General features: G+C 53.2%; 1 protein-coding gene across 1 annotated transcript in view; it reads right to left on the bottom strand.

The window, feature by feature from the left end:
* The window catches only part of PPP2R2C (protein phosphatase 2 regulatory subunit Bgamma), a 134,792-nt gene that overhangs the window by 10,127 nt on the left and 102,838 nt on the right, over window positions 1-21,827 (bottom strand). Inside the window, exons 6-7 of the mRNA XM_065877336.1 lie at window positions 13,005-13,169; window positions 3,885-4,054 (exon numbers count right to left, since the gene is read on the bottom strand). Coding sequence (XP_065733408.1) covers window positions 3,885-4,054; window positions 13,005-13,169 — 335 coding nt within the window. The remainder of the gene's footprint in view (window positions 1-3,884; window positions 4,055-13,004; window positions 13,170-21,827) is intronic.

Raw genomic sequence — 21,827 nt, forward strand, 5'->3', positions numbered from 1 at the left:
GGACCATCGGGGAATTCCCTGCACTACTGTTTTAAATTCTGTCCATACACTGACATCACCCAGATGTTTCTCTCCAGCCAGGACCTCTCTCCCCAAAGCCCACACTGGACCGTCCAGACCCCTCAAGGCTGGTGAACCCTGATCCCTCTACCGTCCCCCATCCTTTCTGGACAAAGGTACAAAGGCCACAGGTGACAGCGTGTTTCCACACACTTCTTGTCTCTCATACCCACACTCAGCCTGTCCAGGATCCAAAGCAATCCGGAGCCCAGTCCCTTCTCACCATATCTGTCCTACGTTGCCACCCTGCTCCAAGCACCACCACCCAGCTTATTGCAGACGACTTCTGGCTGCTCTCCCTGTGTCTGCCTACACCCCAATCCCCAGCCCTGGTTTATCTTACAGGCAGCAGAGGGATCCCTTTGAAACCAAGCTGAATCACGTCATGCCTCTGCTCAAAACCCTCCGGTGCACTCAAGTCCCCCCGGTCACCTCTCTGACCTCAGGCTCTTCTTCTCTCCCATATGTTCACTCTGCTCCAGCTGGCTCCTCACCATTTCTTTGTTTTGGCCATGCCATGCGGCATGTGGGATCTTAGTTCCCTGACCAGGGATTGAACCAGTGCCCCCTGCATTGGAAGCGCAGTCTTAACCACTGGACCTCCAGGGAAGTCTCTCCTCACCATTTCTTGAGCGCACTAACCATGTTTCTGCCTCAGGACCTTTGCACTTGCTCTTCCCTCCTCTGGGAACACCCTCCCTGTAGAGGGCTCATGCCCGTATTTCCCCTAGGCTTCAGCATGCCTATTTTCTCTGCCTCAGCCCCTGGTTTGTCACTCTTTTGGAAGCTTGTGATTATTTCACCTATTTGCTAGGTTTCCGGTCATCTTCCCTGCTGAAACGGATGCCCCTCTAGGCAGGACTTACTTGTCTTGTTGCCTAACAATTTCCCAGTGGGGTGCACAGGGCCTGGCACATCACAGGGCCTCAATACATTTTTTAAAAATAAATGAGTGGGGTTATATGGAGATGGTGGGGCTGGGCTCCCCAGGTGGGCCACCTGTCTGAAGAAATAGCAGGGCCCTCCCCCTGCTGTTCCCCTTTCTCCACTCTGCTTCCTCAAAAGCCCTCAGCGGCTCTCACGTGGTGTGTGTCTGTGGCTAGAGGTCTCCTAGCCCATGGCCACAGCAGGCTCAGGTTCACTGTGTTCCTGTCATCTGGGACCCTTGAGGGTGAGGCCACGGCTCCTCCCTTCTTCTGAGCCCAGGGTCTAGTGGGGCACAAAGCACCAGCCCAGTATGTGTACGACTAAGATGAATAGGGATCAATGGTGCCTGAGGTCATTTCTGGACACAGATTAAGATGCTCGTGTTCACCCCTCCAGGTTGGCACGTTTGTGTGTGCTCCTTGCACTCAACGCAGCCTCACTGATGCACTCGTCCAAACACACGTGCTGTTCTCTCCCGCGTACTGAGTGCCTCCTGCCCTCTGGTGGCAGGGTGAGGAAGGGTGTTGACTATGGAGTAAGAAAGACCAATCTAAGGTCGGCTGCTTGCTACTCTACCACCACAGATATGCCATTTAACTCAATTTTCTCCAAATAAAATGGGATAGAGAGAACACTGTCCCCACCGCCCAGGACAGCTGGGAGGCTTAGAAGAGGAAAAGTGTGCCAAGGTCTTAGGTCAATGAAGCATATGCTAAGGCTCACTCAACACCCATCCCTACCCTTTTCTCCCTGTCTTCTTCAACCACAGAGGCCGTAAGCCTACTAATTTTTCCAGCCTGGTCATGGGCCTGTTCTAACCAATGAGTTGTAAGAGGTCTTCTCAGGAGTGTTCTGGGAAAATTTTTGTGTTCATAATAAAACATAGCACAGATCCAAGCAGCACAGCCTTTCACACTTCCTCCTTTCCTGAATGGAGGTCAACATAGTTCCTGGAGTTGTGGCAGCCGTTTTGCCACCATGAGGTATCAAACATGAAGGCAGAAAACCAACACTCAAACGATAGTGAACTAAATCACAGAAGTGGCTACTGGGACACTGGGCAGGTCACAAAGCCACTACTTAGTGGCCTAGATACTCCAGGCGTCCTGTGAAGGGAGAAAAGCCCCTATCTATTCAGTACTGCAAGCCAGCCAAACACAATTCTGCTTTACACAATTTCTAGCACCTAACAGCTAAAAGATGTTAGTTATGTTGGTTTTACATAAAGATTACTATTTTAGAATCAATAGGTCAGCTGGGCCAGAAGCCAAGCACCCAGCTTTGGACCTGGTCCTCCAGAGCAGTGATTCTCCCACTTTATTGGGTCCTCATGTGCTTTGGGAATCTGAAGGCTCTGGACCCTCTCCCCACAAAATGCTCACATTGAACACTGTCCCTAGCTTCAGGGTCTGGGGGCTTTTGCTGACACCAGGGACACGAAAGGCTGAGGGGCCTCAGAGGGCTGGACACAGTCATGTCCCTGGGCAGGCTCTGGGAAGGGCATGCTCTGGGAAGGTGCCAGAACAGTCAGTCCCACAGGCCTGAGCAGGGGTTAAGTCATTCCCGCCCCAGTCTCTGACCCCTCCCATTCCCAAGGGTAGAGGAGGGGCTGACCCCTTCCTGGGAAGTGCAGTGGGAGCTGGAGGCCTGCAGTAAACACAAGTGGCTAACACAGGGGTCCTTTCACGAATCCGTCATCCCAAGGAAGCTGGGGGACGGGGCAAGGGCACCGGAGCCGCCCCGGACGTCCCTGTGGGTGTGGAGATGCCAGAAGCACACGTGTCCCAGGTCAGGCTCTGAGTACCCCGTCTTCCCCTCTCAGCTCTGTGCCCCCTCCCAGTGGGGGCCCTCTGCCTCCCAGGACACAGCCCTCCCCCAGTCCTTGGCAGGGAAGGAAGACAGGGAAGGGAGCTGTGCAGCTCCCATTTGGGCCCCGAAGCTGTCACTGCCCAACTGCAAGGCAGCTCCCCATATCCTAAGCTCTCAGTATCCCAGGTTCCCTTCCTGTCAAGTGGGGCTGATATCACCCCATTCACAGGGCCAGTGAGGAATAGAGGAGAAAAATATATGTGGCACTCTGTGTGCACCCAATACTTGGTGACACTATGAGGGTTTGGCTGGGTTTTCTAGGGGGTGGGTACTGTTTTCCCACTCACATCTGCACAACCAAATCTTACTCATCCTACGAGGTCCAGCACAAATGTCACCTCCTTCAAGAAGCCTCCCAGACTGCCCCAGCTAAAGACATAACTGGCGCAGCTTTAAAACAGTCCAATATTTCCGCCAAATTTTAACATCACATGAATTTTGTTTTCTATTCCCTAATATATATGGATGAATCATAACAGAAAAATAATAAACGACTTTCCAGGAAGGTGTCCCATGCTTCATCCTGTATGCCTGGCTGACAAAGCCTGCACTGAGGATTTAGAAATGTACCACGCTCCCACTTCACCACTGTATCACTAGCTAAGGATGCTCCCTGGGAGGGGGCAATGCTTAGCCTGCGTTAATGGTAGGACTGCAGACGCCGGCTCCAGGGGAGGGAAGCCATTGTCTGCTCCCTCAAACTGAGCCCAGCCTGATGCTCACCTTTGTCCCCTGGACCTGGGACTGCAGACCTAGTCACAGCCCTGCCTCAGGGCAGGAGCCAGCAAGCAGATGACACACAGCTTCCCGTGAGGCGGGGCTGAGCAAGTTCTCCTGTCCTTGGCTGAGCTAGGTGGGATGAGCTGTCTGATTTCTCAAGCCTCAGTGTCTTCACCTGCAAAATGGGCTTATGAAAGCCACCCTATAGCTGGGAAAGCCCCTCAGTGTGAGTTCTCAGCACAGGGAAGGCGGCAGCGGGTCTCCCACCCGCAGAGGGGCTGCGAGGTTTTCCAGGCATCAGTGCCCACCTGGTAGGTCTCTATGGGCCGCGCCTCCATGTTCAGGTCCCAGACCTTGACTGTGAGGTAATCGCGGGTGAGCATGTACCGGCCGCTGTGGCTGAACTTCACGTCCGACACGGAGGAAATAATTTCCGAGAAGAAGGAGCGGTTACTGGGGTCCTCGGGCTCTTCGAATACTGCGGAGACAAAAACAACCACCGTCACTGGGCTGCTCCCACCCGTGGGGTCCAAACAACAGACGACTCCATTTCCACTCTGGGTTCATGCGGTAGGTCATTTATTCATTCATCAAACTTATAACTAAATACAGGTCAGGCCCAGGCCCAGACGGATCCTCCAAAGAAGGAAGAACCAGCTCTTGGAACAGTGTTTATTGAGCATTTACTCTAAGCCAGATTCTGTGCTGAGCCTTTCCCGTGTGTTACCTTATCTAACCCCACAATAAAAATATCAGGTTGGTACCACTAATATTCCCATTTTATAGCCAAGAAAACTGAGGCATGGATGGCCTCAGAGCTGGAAAAAGTGGTGGAGGAGGGATTTGAACCCAGAGCTGTACTCAATGTGCTGCTCTCTGCTGCCTCCTGCTGGTGATGCCAAATGCCAGGACTGTGAGGTGTCCGGGCATCCTCGAAGCTGCTGGACCACGTCCTGGACTAGGCTGGGCACCACCTGTGGTTCTAACTGGCTCTGGGGCCTCTGTTCATGGTGCACTGGGCACACACGGTCGAGCACCACTCATAGGTATGTTCCGTTTGTCTGCCACGCGGGTTGTAGCAAAATCAAACCTCGCCACCACGGATGCAGCCTGAGTCCCGTTTGCTGCCTGCCACCCACCTCCTCTTATTTTAGACCAGCTGCTCCACACAGGAAGTTGCTTACCTGACCCCTGAAGGAAACAGCTTGCTGCCTTTACCAGAGATCCCAGAGTGGGCAGCGAGCGGCTCCCCAAGCAGCATCCCTTCCCTGCTGTCCCCCATAGCCAGGGCTTCCTGACACAGGGAGGTCCCCATGCAGCAGGACAAGCTCTTCCAAGTTCCATGTCTGTTGCTGGCTGTCCCAGTAGTTTGCCCACCTCACTGGACAATCAGATCCTACAGTGGCCCTGGTGCTGCAGCAGGATGGAAATGAGGGTCCCTGCTGACCACTTAGGACCTGGGCCATGGATGGGCCTGGGGGTCAGGGAAGAGGATGGGGTGGTGGGTTGGCAGCCATCTACAGCCAGTCTGGAAGGACTTTTAAACATTTGACAACCTGACCAGCTGTCCCCATGGGCACCGGCTGAGTGGCTGCCCTGCCTACTTGTCTCAAGGCTCCAGGCTTAAAACAGGGAAGCAGAGATCACATGTCCCCAGAGGCTCACAGGAGTGCCCTTCCTGCTGGCCCCTCCTATGTGGGAAAGTCCCATATCCCACTTCCTAGGTCTGTCCCAGCCCCTTACCCCCATCTGGGAACCCGTTCTTCTTCTTGTCCAAGGTAGACACTGCTCCTGCCTTTCCCAGAGATACAACTCCTGCCCAGCTCCCCTCTCCAGGGTGGCTGGAAACATTTCATGCCGATCGGATGCTCTCATGTGGTCATGCCTACATGCATTCACTCATCCTCTCAGTTAACCAGTCCATACTGAGCGCCCACCATAGCCAGGCACTGTTTGAGGTCCTGGAATGCTGCAGTGAGCAACACCCCCATTCTCCTGGAGCCCACAATCTCCTCCCAGAGACAGACAGTAAAACTCAGTGACATGTGATACCATTGGGCCGTGGTGGAAGAAAGATAAAGTAAGTGAGGAGACAGAGAGAAATGGGGGCTGCTGATTTGGATAGACAGGGCCTCTGTGGGAGAGCACATCTGAGCAGAGACGTGAATGAAGTGAGATACCAGGGAGTAGGACTCCAGGCAGAAGTCATAGCATGTGCAAAGGCCCTGAGACAGGGATGAGCCGAAGGCCACGTAGGCTGAGAAAGGCGAGAGCGAGGGGCTGTAAGCCATGGGAAGGGCGTCATCCTGTAGGCAACAGGGAGCCACAGAAGGGCTCGGAGAGAGGAAGGGCATGGCAAGATTTGGTTTTCTCCAGGATTCCCCTCCCTGCAGTGGGGAGGAGACCTCCTTGTGGGTCACCTTTAGCCTCTAAAACCTCTGCATTCTGATTGGTCATCTCACATAATCGTGTTTTGTGCCCTGGTACACTGACACCTTTATTTTTGCAGGTATAAACATTCGTAAGTTTTCTTTGTTAAGCCAAAAAATTTAAATCAATGACATTTCCCTCTTAGATGCCTGGAATAAAGACAAATTCAGTATTTGATTTCTTACTTAAACTAAAGCACTGAGATTCTGTATTGTCTTTAAATGAACAGGGGTATAGACCTAATACTTGGGAGAAATGGGGCAGAAGGTTTGAAAGAAGATGCACCTCAAACTCTCTTCAGGGATCTGGGTAGCCCCCAGCACTTCCCCTGGTACGTGGCAGGAACTCTCTCTCGACTGAATTAGCATCTCTGCTGCTAGGCGTCAGACAGAAGGTAAGATATAAAAGCATAAAGCGGGGTCTGTCTCTTGCACCCCGACTCTGTACCCCTCGCCTGCCTCGGTGGATTCCTCCAGCCTCCACCCAAACCACTAGGGCTGGTCCTGCTCACTCCGCCCTGCACCCGGCAGGGCTCCTGGCACGCTCTGTGGGGTTTTGGTAGGCAGATGGGGACCAAAATCACAGAGGAGCATCCGCACCGGATGTCACAGAGCCAGGGGCTGCGTCTTCTGCTAGCTTTAAGGAGCAGGAAACCACAAAGGTCAAGGGCTGAGAGGATGACCTAATCCATAGTTGAAAACAGAAGCACCAAACGGCCCACTGCAACCTCAGTTCTGGCTGTACTTGGGCACTTCTGATGGTTTCTTTAAGCACAAAATCACCAGAACTGAAAAAGATTAGCGGGAAGGATATTAACAAGCCTGAAAAAAGTTATACCTAGAAGTTCTTAGTTTTCTTGTCAAACATTTCTATGAAATTTTTGATACAAATATTTTTTGTCAAAAGACTGCAGAATCTTCCGTATCAATCCCTCCCCCTCCCCCCAGACACAACCTGCACGTCCCCAGGCCATTAATAAGAGATAAGAGGGTCTCCCTTCTAATTGACGGAATCACTAAGGACATTTCACAGTAATTATTGCTGCCGAGAGTTCAAAGAATTGCATCCCAGAGCCCCTGTCACTTGTGGTGGGCTCTATCCCACCTCTCTCGCCTGCCCTAATTATTTTGTAGTTGGAGGGCTCCGAAACAGCAGAAATCTCTGTCCGATCGTTTTTTTTAAAAAAATAACTTTGCATAATTAAGGCTCTCATGGCCCTAGCTGGTTCCCTGACAATGGCATCCTCCTCTCTGGGTGTCACTGTTGTCACACACGGGGGAAGGGTGAGGAGACCCCTTCCTGCCTCCCTCGCCTAAGTGAAGTGAAGGGACCCTGGGGAGGTTCTGAATCACCCGTGATCCAAGGAAACAGAAGTGAAGCCTGAGGTGCGGGCCAGCCTTCCTCTCCAGCCTTGCACACAACTCTGATGTGTCCCTCTTCTGCTTAAAGCCCTCCATTGTTCCCAGTGCCCGCAGGATCAAGGTTCAAGATCCCACATGTAGCTGCCAAGCTCCTTCCTAACTGGGCCCCAACCGGCCCTGCTGCTCCAGCTTCACATACCTAAATTCCCAGGGCCTCGAACAGGGTGAGACAAGCAAGACCCCTAGGGCACCACACGGAACAAGTCACTCTGGGGTCGCCTTAAATGAATGCCTCCTTCAATGTTGTGACTTAGGCATCTCGCTTGCCTCATCCTAACCCTTGCCCGGCCATATACCAGGCAGCAGGGCAGAGCCAAGCTCTGGGTGACCTCAGACAAACCCCTTAACCTCTCTGAGTCCAAGTTTCCTCACCTGGAGGACAAGCATGGTTAGACCTCCAGAGGTAATACCTAGAAGCACCGGGCCCAGTGACAGACTTGAGTAGCTGTTCAATAAAACTGCATAACTGTTTTTATAGTTATTTTTCACATTGTTTTCTCTCCCTGAAATTTCCTTTCCCATTTTTAGCCTCTGTCTTTCTCACCAACTCCTGTACATCCTTCAGAACCCCAACTCAAACATCCTGTTCTCTGTGCAGCTTGTCCAGATGTTCTCTGAAGAAATGAAATGCTCACCCTCGCTGCCCTCACAGCCCCGGGATGCCCTCTTGTATGGCATCAGTGAGGATGCCTGGTCACCTCATGGGGCTGGGAGCTCTTGGGGCAGGGGGTTCTGCCTTTGTCATCGGTCATCCTGGCATCCCTGCCCAGCCTGGAACCAGGCTCAGAGCCCAGCCTTGCTCACAGAGTGGACAGGACCTTCTGGTGCTGCCTGCCTATGTGGCCTCTTCTCCGTGCCTTTCCTGACATATTTCTTTCCCCACCTGGTATGATGCCACTTACATATCTAGGCACAGCAGTGAAACCTGTATCTGCTAGAAGTGGCCTCTGGGAGCCCGTGGCTTTTGCTCTGTGTCCCTCTCAGTGGCACCAGCTATGTGCCACTCCTCATTGTCAGCACGTGGGTGGTCTTCTCTGGGCATGGGTCGGGAAGTGGGGGGTAAACTGAGCAGGCAGAATTGATCAGATGGGGCTGGGATGAAGGGAGGTTCAGGGCTGATGGAAGAGCTGCCCTGGCTTGAGCCATACGCTCAGGGACAATGGCGCAGGGCAGTGAAACCCTGAGAGAAACATGGCCATACGGAAGTGGGGCTGCAGTCTGCGGAGGTGGACAGCACAGGAGGAGACGGGCCTGAAGGAGCAGACGGGTCCTGCCCAGTCCTTGCTCCTGGCTGCCCTGGTAATGGGTCCCTCCTCTGCTCTGATATCATACGAGAGCCTCCACTTGAATGACGAGCACACGCATCCAGCCTAGTCCCACCTTCCCACCTTGGGCTCCAGGAGGAGCTGCGGTGGGGAGGTGGTCCCTGCAGCCGAGGGAGAAGCGGTGGGGTTGTGGACCACAGGGTACCTGTTGCTCCCGCACGATGCCACTGTTGGGGGAGATGCCTCCTGCGAGGCCACCTTCCCGCCCCCGCCCCCCTGCCACCGGGAAGGCTGAGGCCGTGCGGCGGGGCCGGGACAGGCAGTCACTCGAAGGCGGTGGGCACAATGAACTCTTCTCTGCTTATGACTGTCCCCTGCTCAGCACCGTGTGATGGACTCCGTTGGACAAAATAACGTCCACCCCAACTGTGGCCCCCCGCTGTCCCTTCACCCCACTGCAGCCAAGCCCCTCTCACGGAACGCCCCTCACCCCCTTCCCTCTGCCACCTCTCGTCCCAGGCTCACTCTTTTTCATTCTTCAAGGTGCAGAGATGCCTCCTCCGACCACCTTAATTTAAAGCTGACCACATCAGAGCAGCCGCAAAGCCTTCAGAGACTTGCCCGCTGTCACACTCCCATTTACTTACTAGTCTGCTTGTTCCATAAAGCCAGGCGCCCTCTCTCTGCACAAAGCCTGCGGCCACCCCTCACCCTCTCTCACCCTCCATTCTCCATTCAGTCCGTGGGCAAAGCCAACCTTCCACTCACTGCACCCAGCCCGCTCGGGGTGTCAGCATCCTTCATCTGGGTTACTGGGCTAATCTCCCAGCTGGCCCCCCACTTCCACCCTCCTCTCTGCAGCCAGGAGGCTCCTATTAAAACACAGCCAGGCAAAGCCCCCTGTGGCTCCTGTCCTTTCAGAGTAAACCCAGAGCCCCCACCATGGTCTGTAAAGTCCTCTGCATGTGGACCCTCTGCTCTCCACATGTGCAGCCTCCTCTCTCCGTGCGCCTCTAACCTCACCCCCACCTCCCCCGACTCTGCTCCTGCCACACGGGCCTCAGGATCCAGCTACAAGGCCCTGGCTGTGCCCTCTGTTGGGGGCTTTACCCTGGCTCTGCCCCCAGATATCTGGAGCCTCTCCAACAGAGGGGAGCTAGGTCTGGTCTTTCTATCCCAGCTCCATTACCAGGGATGAGTCCTGGGAGTCTACCCCACCCAGACCCTTTAAGTGAACCTGGCTCATCCACAGTTTCCATAAGAGTTCTTTGTTCTCAAGGCTTCTGTGAAGATTAAGTGAGAAAGAACACAGGCTGATAGGCATGAGACTACTGGAGCCTCTATCCTGGTTCCACCTAGCTGTGTGACCTTAGGGAAATGTCTTAACCTCTCTGTGCCTCTGTGTGATAAACGATAATGGCCCCCAAAGACGGCCGCATCCTCAGCCCTGGAACCTGTACATGCTACCTCACATGACAAGACTTTGTAGATGTTAAGTTAAGGGTCTTGAGCTGCAGAGATTATCCTGGGTGGGATTACAGGTGGGCCCTCTGTAATCATAAGAGAGAAGGAGGAAGGTCAAAGGCAGAAGAGATGGCATGATGGAAGCAGGGGTTGGAGTGATGCATTTTGAAGATGGAAAAGGATCGTGGGTGACCTCTAGAAGCTGGAAAAGACAAGGAAACAGATTCTTCCCCGAAGCCTCCAGAAGGAATGCAGGCCTGGCAACACCTAAATTTTAGACCTCTGCGCTCTAGAACTGTAAAAGAATATATCTGTGTTGTTTTCAGCCACTGTTTGTTACAGCAGCCAGAAGAAACCAATACACTCGGTTTCCTCATCTATAAAATGAATAATCGAGTACCTCCATCATAGGGTAGCTCTCAGAACTTAATGAGATGTAAACTTCGAGCAGCTCGGGGTGTGTAGCAAGCCCTTGACCAATGTTAACTGCGGTTCCTGCTTCAACCAGCATCGGGCTGTCACAGAGTAGGGGTTCCACCAGGGGGAGCAATTGTCATTACCACCTATTCTAGGGAATCTTCGTGCTTCGGCACAGCCCTTCCTTTTGGCAGACTCTGTGCTGTGAAAAGCAGAAATAACTGTCTATTTTGAGGATTCAAGCACAGTCGTTTCCATGGTTACCCTGTCATAATGACTAGCAGACAAAAGACCCGGATTTCTACTGCTTTGGAGAAACACAGCAAGCTGTGGGCTAGGTAGCAGCAGCCCGTGCTTCCTGGCTCTGCCCTTGACGGGGAGGAGCCTGGGGAAGCCACTGCATTTCTCTGACCTCGGTTTCCTCATCGGCCCAACGGCAGAAGTCAACACGTGATCCACTTGTGATCCGGGACGCCCTTCCTTCAGAGAACAGAAAATCACGGTCTTATCTGTTGAGAAAATGATGCTGTGACCATTCATCTCTGGGGGTGTCTCTATCAGCCATCCCCTGAGTTCTGAGTACTAACTAAGTAAATATATAGAAGTGAGATGCAAAGAATGGGTCCTAACCTCCAAGTCTCTTTATAAAGAGACCTGGCTCCAATAACAACCATTTGATCTGATTAAAAATAACTACCTAATTGGCAAGACAAGGCCTTGCCAGACAAGGGCTAAGAACAAACGCGATCTGGAGAAAGCAAACAGCAGGGCAGATATCTCCTCTACTCACAACTTATGGCAAATTAAATGAGGGAAGGAAAACAGAAGCTGTAATGTATTGTACAAAGACTGATGAACAATCCTGCCACTGGCATTAATGAGAAAGTGCAGAGTATTGAGTTTGAGAATGAAAAGAAAATTCTAGAAAAATTTAACATACATTTTTGATGCAAATTAACTCCCATAGAAAACCTATATAAACCAATAATCAAAAAAGATTTACACTTGAGTTTTACTAAGACTTCAAGGAGCTGATATATTATACTAAATATTCTAGGGAAAAAAGAGAAATCGGCCAGCTCATTTTACAAGAGAACCATCTTCTTAATAAAACTGGGCAAAGAGTGTAGGCAAAGAAAATTAAAGGCCAACTTCATCTATGAACATTTATGCCAAAAGCATAATTTTTGCATTTATGCAAAAATTTCCTGCCTTCAGTGTCACCAGCCACTGAAAAAGCCCCTGGTAGTCAAAAGGTGCGATGTCCCTCCCTTCATACCTTGGCCGTGCCAAAGCCTTCTGGAACTTCTCCAGAGGCAGACTCCTCCGTGGCCCTATAGTTAATTAATACTCATCACAGCCCCAGGAGAGGGGACGAGAAATTCAATGGAGTTGAGTCATCAAAATAAAGTTACAGCTCTTGCACTTGACTTTGTGGGCTGATTCACACGCAGCTCCACACCACCGGGCGTATGACGAGGACGTGCCTGGAATCTATGCTTGTGTGCCTGGGCTGGGGAAATGTATGAGTGGTGGCCGCCCTGGTGGGTGGCTGCTTGTTCAGACCCCAGGGAACCAGCTAACACAGTTACAGAAGCCAAGAGGAGCTCTGACTCTCACATCCAGCCCACGAAGAACGTCATTCAAGCAGCGTGGGCGGACACAAAACCATCTCTATTCTCCCTAAATTCCATCCTTCCTGCACACACACTCAGGGACAATTTCTGGAAGTATTTCTTTCCATGCTTTTCTGTTTCCATTCTTTCAGTGAAGTAGCCATTGCCTTGCTTTTCTCCCCCATGGAATCTTTAAACATCATTCCCTCATGTCATTAAAAACCTCCTAAGTTAGTATTTTAAATGTCTGAACAATATTCCATTATACAGACATCATCATCTGGCCACACTGGTGCCTTCCCATCTTGGAGCCTTGCCCCCTGCAGTGTCCCCCCTCTAGAAGATTCTTCCCCCAGAGATCTGCATGGCGCACTTCTTCAGCACCTCAGAGAGACTGTTCCACTGTAACCTCCTCAGTCAGTGGCACTGACACGACCCTCCCTATACTCTGCTTTTTGGCGGCTGTTTACTAAACCACTCACCACTCTGGACATCACATCACCTGGTTAGGAGTTTATTGTCTGTCCATTGGTTCCTGCTGCAGCCCTGTGTCAAGAATAGTGCCTGGAGCATGGCAGGTACAGACAGCCTGCCTGGATGGCTGTGTGTGCCCCGCTGGCCCTCGCTCCACCCAGAGAGGGAGATCTGCCCTCGCCACCCTGAGTGCTGACACCTCAGCCCTCAGGAGAAGGCTCGGCGCACAGAGAGGGGCTGTTCCCAGGACTCCGCTGGAGGAGCCCTGGGGCTCATGGACGGGGGACTGCAGCTCCAACAAGTGCAGACCCAGACATGCCCCGCCGGGCATGCGTACTTACGTTTGGAGTGCTTGTCGCACAGGGCGGCCGCACGCATGTCGCAGAGGCGCAGGGAGCCCTTGCTGCTGCTGTAGACGAAGAGGTTACAGTGGTGCGGGTGGAACTCGGACGCGGTGATCACCTCCGTCAGGTCCTCCATGTTGGCCGGCTTGATGTCCACGATGTCTGGGTGGCCGAGTCAAGGAAGGGGCGGTGAAGGAAGGGCGCCCTCGCGGCTCTGCCTTTCCCAGCTCAGAGACCCTCGGGTTTCCCGACGCCTCTCGTCGGCACACCCACCTACCCCGCATCTGAGCTGGCTCCGTTCCTGAGACTCCTGGACAAACACCCCGCCACGCAGTCCCCAAGCTGCAGACCTGACTGTCGTCGAACAACTGCTGGTTGTCTCTTCTGGATGCCCGCCCACTGTTCCCATAAGGCGGGACTGCCGCCTCCTCCCTGACCTGTGCCCTTTCTCCAGCCAGTGCCCATCCGCCGCCCTGCCCCACGCAGGGCAACCCTTGAGGCTTCTCCCCTCTGCCCCTCCTCTTTCAGTTGCCAAGCAGGAGGCCAGGAGCGTTTGTTGAGTGCCTACTACATGCTGGGCTGTGGACACACTAGGTGAACAACTGCAGTTCTCCCCGTCACTCTGTGAATCGTGTCTGAGCTGAGTGGACAGGTATCGGTTGGCTCCCCTCCGCCCCCGCCCCGCCCTCCCCCTTCTCCCCTCTCCCCTCCCCCCACCCCCCACCCGCGCCCACTCCCTTCCGCCCACAGCATCAAGACTCTGCTTTGGGGAAAAGGTTCTCTGCTTTTCTGGGTTTTCAGCTCTAATCCGTGCCTTCCATTCCCACTCACAGTCACCACGAGGGATAGCATCTGGTGTCAGATGTGCCAGGGGAGGGGCTCCAGACTTGGAATACTGGGAACGCTGGGATGCAGCTCTGTCATCTCTGCGGGCTGGGTGGTGTGGAGAGGAAGGGACTGTATCTGCTGCCATGACAAGGGGAAACCCGGAGCCTGGGGCTGGGGCAGACCGCCCCAAAGACAGAGTGGATGGAGAGAAAGATCTGTCAGTACCTTTAGAATCCTAGGTGAGGATTCACCCGAAAATGGTAACCCCTGGACGGTTAAATATAGGGCCCAATAAGTCCATTTTCTGTTTAGTGTCAAGAATTTTGTTGCTTGGAAAGGAAGTATCTCTGACTGAAATGCTGGAGCCCAGAGAGGGTAAACAACTTGTCCAGGGTGGCTCAGCAGTAAGTGGTGAGGCTGGATTCCTGGCCATTCGCTGTTGCCTACAACAGCAAATCATAACCCCTTGCTGTAGCATTCAAGGCCTGGCATGCCCTGGCCTCTCTCTACCTTTCTGGCTTCAGATCCTACTAGTCGCTCTGCCCTAAAGGCACTTTCCTCTCGAACAGCGACACCTTCGGTCTCTGGTCTCTCCAGTCCCCTGGGGGCTCTGCACAGCCCGTTCCCTCTTATGGAAATGCCCCCTCCTCCCTCTTCTTTTCATGTGAGCTCTGGATTCAGAGAATGCCAGCTCTGCCACCTCCTGGCTGTGTGATCCTGGGTGAGTCCCCCCACCATCCAACCAGCTCCCCATGCCTCAGTTTCCTCATCTGTAAAATGGGCTAACAGTTCTATCCTCATAGGTTTGCTGTGAAGATGAGAAGAGGCAAAGCCCTCGGCAACTGCCTAACACATCGCAGAGCTCAACGAATGTCAGTTGCTCTTATTATTATTATTATTTTTTGCAGTACGCGGGCCTCTCACTGTTGTGGCCTCTCCCGTTGTGGAGCACAGGCTCCGGATGCGCAGGCTCAGCGGCCATGGCTCACGGGCCCAGCTGCTCCGCGGCATGTGGGATCGTCCTGGACCGGGGCACGAACCCACATCCCCTGCATCGGCAGGCGGACTCTCAACCACTGCGCCACCAGGGAAGCCCTATTTTTTATTATCTGGAAAATACTGATTGAAACTCTGACATTCATCTGCTGTCAGCACCCCCTCCTCCACCTGCCCCAGGCTGCTTCCTCTCTCAGTAAGAAAGAGGCATTTTCTGACTTCTATAAACAGTAGAATTTATAAAACATCAGAAAAGATGGTTGAATCTGTGCAATCAGAGGAGGCTTTCTGTGCAGATGCTCAAATCTTGCTTGCTAGAAGCACACCATTAACCAGAAACTTAGAATCACATCAAAATAGAAAGAGAGGGAAAAAAGGAGCTATGTCGTCAGCGCCTGAATTGGTTTCCCAGGAAACTGTGGTTTTCTGGTACGATAAGAAGCAGAGATTAAATCATGAAAAAGTGAGACTAAAGGTTGAGAGAGAAAAAGAGCCAAGACTTCTGGAATGTGAATTCCATCATCAACCTGCAGCCCCATCCTTCTCAGCCTGAGCCTCCGCTCATGACTTTCCATGGGCTCTGCCTGCTTAGAACGGCTTTAATTTCCTACTGAACTTCAAATGGTGTCTGGAGAAAAAGTGCCGTCGTTTAAGAAACGCGCATGAGTACAGCACCTGTCAGATGTTCTGCAAACGGGGACTGAGGTTCTCCCACAGGACTTGGGACACAAAAGCCAAAGAGGGCCTGGGAGAAACAGCAGTGCCAGGCCTTAGGGCACGCAGGTCAGGTTTGAGTCCCGGTTGTGTCGCTTGTCAGGGGACGTGGGGTTTTACCGTGTTTCCCAGGGTTATACCCTCCTCAGGGAGTAAAGATGCCTCGCCTTGTAGGTGGTTCCCTCAGCACCCCAGGGAGACCTGTCACCCGGCCTGAGGGGGCTCAGGCCGTTGTGACTTGTTGCTTTTGCCAATGAATGGAGGGCAGAAGCGACAAGTGATGCGTGTCACTTCCAGGCTGAAGTTCTGAGAGCCGGCACGTACTGTGCCGTGAGCCTCAGGGCCAATCAGCAGGCTCTTGTCACCTCTGAGACTTTCTGATTATTACTTCAGGATCACCTAACCCCCTTGACTGCGTCAGTGTCCAAACTCTTTCCTTCCCGGCCTCAAGATGTTCTGGAATCCAGCCCAACAGAGAAGGGATCAGAGGTATGACGTCTGAACTCTGGCTCTTGGAGACTGAAACTGGGGTTTATGAACCATCTTTCTAACCTGGGAGGCTGTGGACGCCAGTGGCCAGAGAGAGGGCAGTGTGGTGGCGTGAAGCCTCCTCTCTCAGGCCCCCAGACGCTGGTCCCAGGCTCACATAGGGGCCAAAGCCAAGCAAATGGGTGTTGCCTGATTATAGTCCACGTGCTTCCTGCTTCCTGTTTCCCGTGACCCACAGCACTCCAACTGCCCCCGACCGCATCACAACCACCATGTTCAGCTTTGGCCTGCCTTCTGCAAACACTTGCTAGAACTCTGAACGAGGCCATGATGGCTAAGTCTGCGGGGTTCAGTCATGTCTGCAGGCTCTACAGCTAACATGCCTGAACCAGGGCTACACAGAGCCGGCCATGGGGGGAACCCACGTGGACCGGGGACCCTGTGCATGGGCTGAGGAGACAGAGTCTCCAATGCCTGGGTCCCATCAACAGCCGTGGACCACGGCTCTTACAGCCTATGCATCACTCGGGGAATCTCTCTTGCTGTTTCAAACAAAGGACAGGATACAGTGGGTGCTGGAGAAAGATGATGTGAAGCACAGAGCTTCCTTTCCACCTGATGCTGGGGGAGGAAGACAAAAGCACAGTCATGGCCAATGTGTGCCTCTGAATCCCAGGGCCCACAGCCTGACCCAGCACCTCCAGGACAGCACAGCGTCCTTCAGGGCGTGGCCATCCAAGCGGGTCCACCATCACCCAGTCCCGGGACGGCTTCTCCAAGACCTCTGGCTCCGCTCATCACAGGACGAGGATCTCCCTGTGGGTGCCCAGCTCCTCACCGCCATCGGGTGTGTGAGAGCCAAATTATCGAGAGGGTATGTCCCTACTGAATCCCCATGGCCACATCACAGAGCAGGGGCCTGGAGACGGACTCCTGACCAGCGAACTAGGTGCGGAGAAGCCTCCAGAGCACGGTAATTACGTCCCAAACAGACACCACAAACACTCCTCCGGGACTCCCACCTGAGTGGCCACATGCCTGTGGACTTTGAGACACTTGACCATACACAGTGGCCTAGACTTTGGCAGGACCAGTGCTGGGTTGGAAGTTGGGGGCCTTGGGCCAGGGTCTGGTTTTACCTCTCTCTGGAATGTTCAGTTCCACATGCAGAAATCACTTCCATCTGTAAGTCTCGGTTTCCCCTATCTGCAAAATCAGGGGTTGAGTATGACCCTGGAGCACGCTTTCATTTCGGGGATTAACCCACAGGTGGCTTCCCCCATGCCCACTTCAGAATCAGCTGCATGAATCCCACGTGTAGCCAGTGCTTTTTTCATGGCAGGACTGACCTCTCTTGGGAAGGAGCACAGTTAGACTCCTTTACAAGCCCCCCGCCCCCTGGCAAAGCTGGATGAATTATTCATGTTCTATTTTTCCATCTAGTTGTCCTCCAAGTGTCTGATGGCTTTTGCTTAACTTTCAATCACACTTTGGCAGCTAAGAACAATTTTCCCTCCTAGGAAAGTGTCAGACACAGGTAGGCGGAGAGGGGAGCAGGTCACGCGGAGAGGATGAAGGGAGAAGGTAGACTAGCTCTGGTCCACACCCCTTGGCTGAGCGCGATGTATTTTCCTCCAGTGCAGTGTGTTGAATGGTGCCTCCCCTCTGCCCCCCCAACCCAAATACATGTCCACATCTTAACCCCCACAGACTGTGAATGTGACTTTATTTGGAAAAAAGGGTCTTTGTAGATATGATCAAGTTGAGATCTCAAGATGGGGTCTTCCTATATTACCTGGGTGGGCCCTAAATCTGATCACAAGTGTTTTTATAAGAGACACCGAAGGAGAAACAGAGACACCCAGAGGAGAAGGCCATGTGGCATCTGAGGCAGAGGTTGGGGTGATGCCTTGGGCCGCAGGAGCTAGGAGAGGCGAGGAAGGATCCTTCCCAGGAGGCTTCAGAGGAACACAGCCCTGATAACACCTTAACTGCAAACTTCAGGCCTCTGGAACCATGAGACGATAGATTTCTGGTGTTTTAAGCTGCCCAGTTTGTGGGAAGTTATGGCATCCATTGGGAACTCAGACACCCAGTCTGCTTCCTGGAAGCTGGGGAAAAGACACGGGTGCAATGCTAGTTATCACGGACAGCTTCCTCTACCTCCATTCCAGACCTCTTCTTTCCCTGCAGTTCCCTGTTTTAGCAGCCCCAGCCCTGAAACGCAGAGCCAGGAGTCAGGGCGGCTTCTGGATCCCTCCCTCTCCCTCCATCACATCCAACCTGCCTCCGTGGCCTGTGCTCGTCCACCTGGAGGTCCCTCTGCTCTGGCCCTCAGCCCAGGCTGCCTAAGCCTCAGTGGGGCTCCCCGCCTCTGGTTAGCCCCCCAGTCTCAGCTAGAGTGAACTCCCTAAAATGGGGGTTGGGTTCCCCTACTCCCCACCCACAAGAGAAGGCCTTCTGTTCAGGCTGCAAATACTGGCTGACCTATCATCTGTTTCACTCATCTGGGTGCAGGCAAGACCATTTATACCCCAAGCTCCAGTTTATACCAGACTGGTACCTGTGCCCACCTGAAATGCCCTGCGGGCTGATCAGATAGCTTCACATCTGTGTCTGTTCAATCCTCTCCACGTGTGAGTGAGGTGCCCCCCCCCTTTCTGTGGCTGAGGAAATGGGGGCTCCGCAAAGAGAAGCCACTTGCTTGGGGCCAGGCAGAGGGGGAACCAGCCTGGGACTGGAACTGAGTTCCGGAAGCTGCAATATGCAGTATGCAGTATGCTGTGACTTGGGAGGCAAAGCAGAGTGGGGACGAGAACTCCGGCCCCTGACAGCCTGGGGCTGAATCCGGGCTCTGTCTGCTTGCTAGCTGTGTGTGCAAGTTTCTAAAGCTCTCTGTGCCTCAGTTACCCCAAGTTCAAAATGGCAATGGTACGCCTTACCTCCTAGGGTAGCGGTAGGATTAATTAAGATGGCGCACGTGATGTGCTGAGGACAGGGCCTGGCAAGGAGTAGGTGCTTTGGAAGTGAACTCCTAAGAAGGCACATGGCATAACACGGCAGGCAAGTGGCTTAAATCTGCCTTAGATCCATGCGGCGCCTCCCTTGGGCCAGTCACTCAACTTCTCTGGACCAGTGTGAGCTGAGGCTCCAGGAACACGAGAGGAAAAACACAGCCACGGGAGTGTGGACAAGTGGGCAGGAGGGGCTGCTGCCTCCCTGGGGCACCCGGGGGCCTGGGAAGATAGCTCTGGTTCGGGCAGCTGTCTGGCTCCAGTCCCCTTTTCCTTCAGTGGCCAAGTGTGAATGAGCACACATGTAACCCTCTAGACCAGGGGTTGGCAGACATTTTCTGTAAACGGCCAGAGGAAATATTTTAGGTTTAGCAGGTCACAAGATCTCCTCTGTCCAGGCTGCTGAACTCCACTTCTGTGATGCAAAAACAGCCACAGACTATATGGAAATGAATGGGTGTGGCCGTGTTCCCATCAAGCTTTATAAACTGGTGGATTCATGCTCCCACCTCTCCCCACTGGTGTAGAAGTAGCCCAGGTTTAGAAGAGGGATTGCAATCTTGCTGTTGTAACAGAAGCCCCCCTTTATTGCTAGTGTGCCACACGCCTGGGGGTCAGTAAAGCGCAGAAACGGGTTTGTCCTGTTCCATTCCAGAAGGAAGTCTGTGGTTCTTACTGCCAAGGACACAGGAATGTAATCCAGGTGAGCCTCTGCAGAGTCATCAGGTTTGCAGAGATTTTTATAGAAACTCCTTCATCTCTTGCTGCCAAGAGCATCGCCTGGTGTCCTGAAACCAGTGGGGTGACACCAGCCCCAGGCACCATGGCCGATCAGTTCCAAGCCACACCGCCCTGTGGGATCCCACTGGGAGGGTCCTGAAACTTTGGAGAGAAGGTGGCTATGCTGCTGTGGCCCTCACTCCTTTGAGGTCTGAGGTGCACTTCTCAGAGCCTTGGTCTCCCTTACCTATCCCAGGAGCACCGGTATGAGGGCCATCACTCATCTCTTGGGCAAATCTCCGCTGACCATAAAATGAGTCAGGCACGTGAAATGAATAAACATCATTGGTTCGTTCCACTGAGGGGCTCCAGCGAGAAATAGGTATGTAAAGCACTCCATATATGCCAAAGAATTACACAAGTATCAACTACTGTGATGGGGTTTAGCGGCTACGCCACGACAAATGCTTGTAAAGACACAGCCAGTAACTGAGCTCTGAAACACAGTCAAGCCCTTGGAGGGCTGGTGAGGGCAGCCCCCTTCAGGTCGGGGACCTGGATGTCCCTGCGGAAGGGACCACCCACCCTCCAATCCCACAAAGGAGGAGAGGGAGATGAGGGTGGGGAGGTGACCGGCACAGGGTCAGAGGTGGAGGCAGAACAAGGATGGAATCCTGGCTTCCGAACTTCCAGCCGGTGTTCCTCCCACTGCCCACTCTATCCTGGAGTGAATGCACCTCCACACAACGTGGAGTTCTCCCACGGGGTCAGCGCCCACAAAGGCCCTGCTGCTGGGGCTCGCTGGACTGGCTGTATCCTGGGCAAGCTGGGTGTTGAGAGTGGGCAAGGGCTCCATGAGGAGAAGGATGTGGCCTTGAGCTCCACTGGTTGAACTGACCAAAGTGTGGTTTATCCAGATGTCCTGGTAGGAGCATACGCTCAGGAGCGGGGTGGCGGGGGGCCTGTTACCATGGTGACCAGGCAGCTGCGGAGTAAGGATGGAGGCGGTTCTGCCAAAGGCCACACCGCCCGAGGTGCCCTACACAGGCCCCCCAAGGACACTAGTGTGGAGGGGCCTGTAGGCCTCCTGCACAGGGAGGCAGTCTCGCTGGGGTGTGGCCAGCAAAGCTGCTTTTTTTCAGCAAATTTTCTCCAAAAGATGACCTGGCTACAAACATGAACTGTGAACAATCTGGCCTCATCGCGTCAGATCCTACTGGAGGTTCCTGGCTACCTGTGCCTCTGTTTTAGTTTGCTCAGGCCGCCATAGCGAAATGCCACAGTTGGGTGGCTTAAACAATAGGAAATGATTCTCTCACAGTTGTGGAGGCTGAAAGTGCAAGATCAAAGTGTCATCAGGGCTGGCTCCCTCCGAGGCTTCTCTCACTGGCTTGCACGTGGCCATCTTCTCCGCGTGTCCTCATGTGGTCATCCTTCTGTATGTGTCTGTGTCCTGATCTCCTCTTCTTATAAGGACACCAGTCATACTGGATTAGGACCCACCCTAATGATCTCATTTTACCTTAATCACCTCTTTAAAGACCCATCTACAAATACAGTCATATCCGGAGGCGCTGGGGGTTAGAGCTTCAACATACAGATTCTGGGGAGACAAAATTCACCCCACAACAGCCTCCTTCCCTTCCCTGCTCAGAACCTTATTAACTATGATGGTGCAATCTCACTCAAACAGAAGAACCAGGTCGCTGGGACCATGCTGGGCCGTGGGAGAAGGGCTGTTCTGAGTAACCGCTCACTGCGCAAGCCCACTGAAACCCTGGAGTGTTTTCTCTGTGTGATGAGCCAGACTGCACACCTCTTCCAAAAGCCAGCTTATGTGATTCCCAAATGCTTAGACAGGCAAGAAATGACTTCTGAGTCACAAAAACCAGGGCTTGACAGTCTAGCCCCACCGAATAACAGCTGTGTGACCTCTGGAAAACTTCTCAGCCTCTCTGTGCCCTGCTTTTCTCATCTGTAGAATGAGTGGATACCATCTGCTTTGCAGGGCTGTAATGAAGATTTAAGGAGATGACATCTCCTTCATCAAGGAGATAAA

This window comes from Phocoena phocoena, chromosome 5 (genome assembly GCF_963924675.1).
Source record: "Phocoena phocoena chromosome 5, mPhoPho1.1, whole genome shotgun sequence".
In the NCBI taxonomy this organism is placed as follows: Eukaryota; Metazoa; Chordata; class Mammalia; order Artiodactyla; family Phocoenidae; genus Phocoena; species Phocoena phocoena.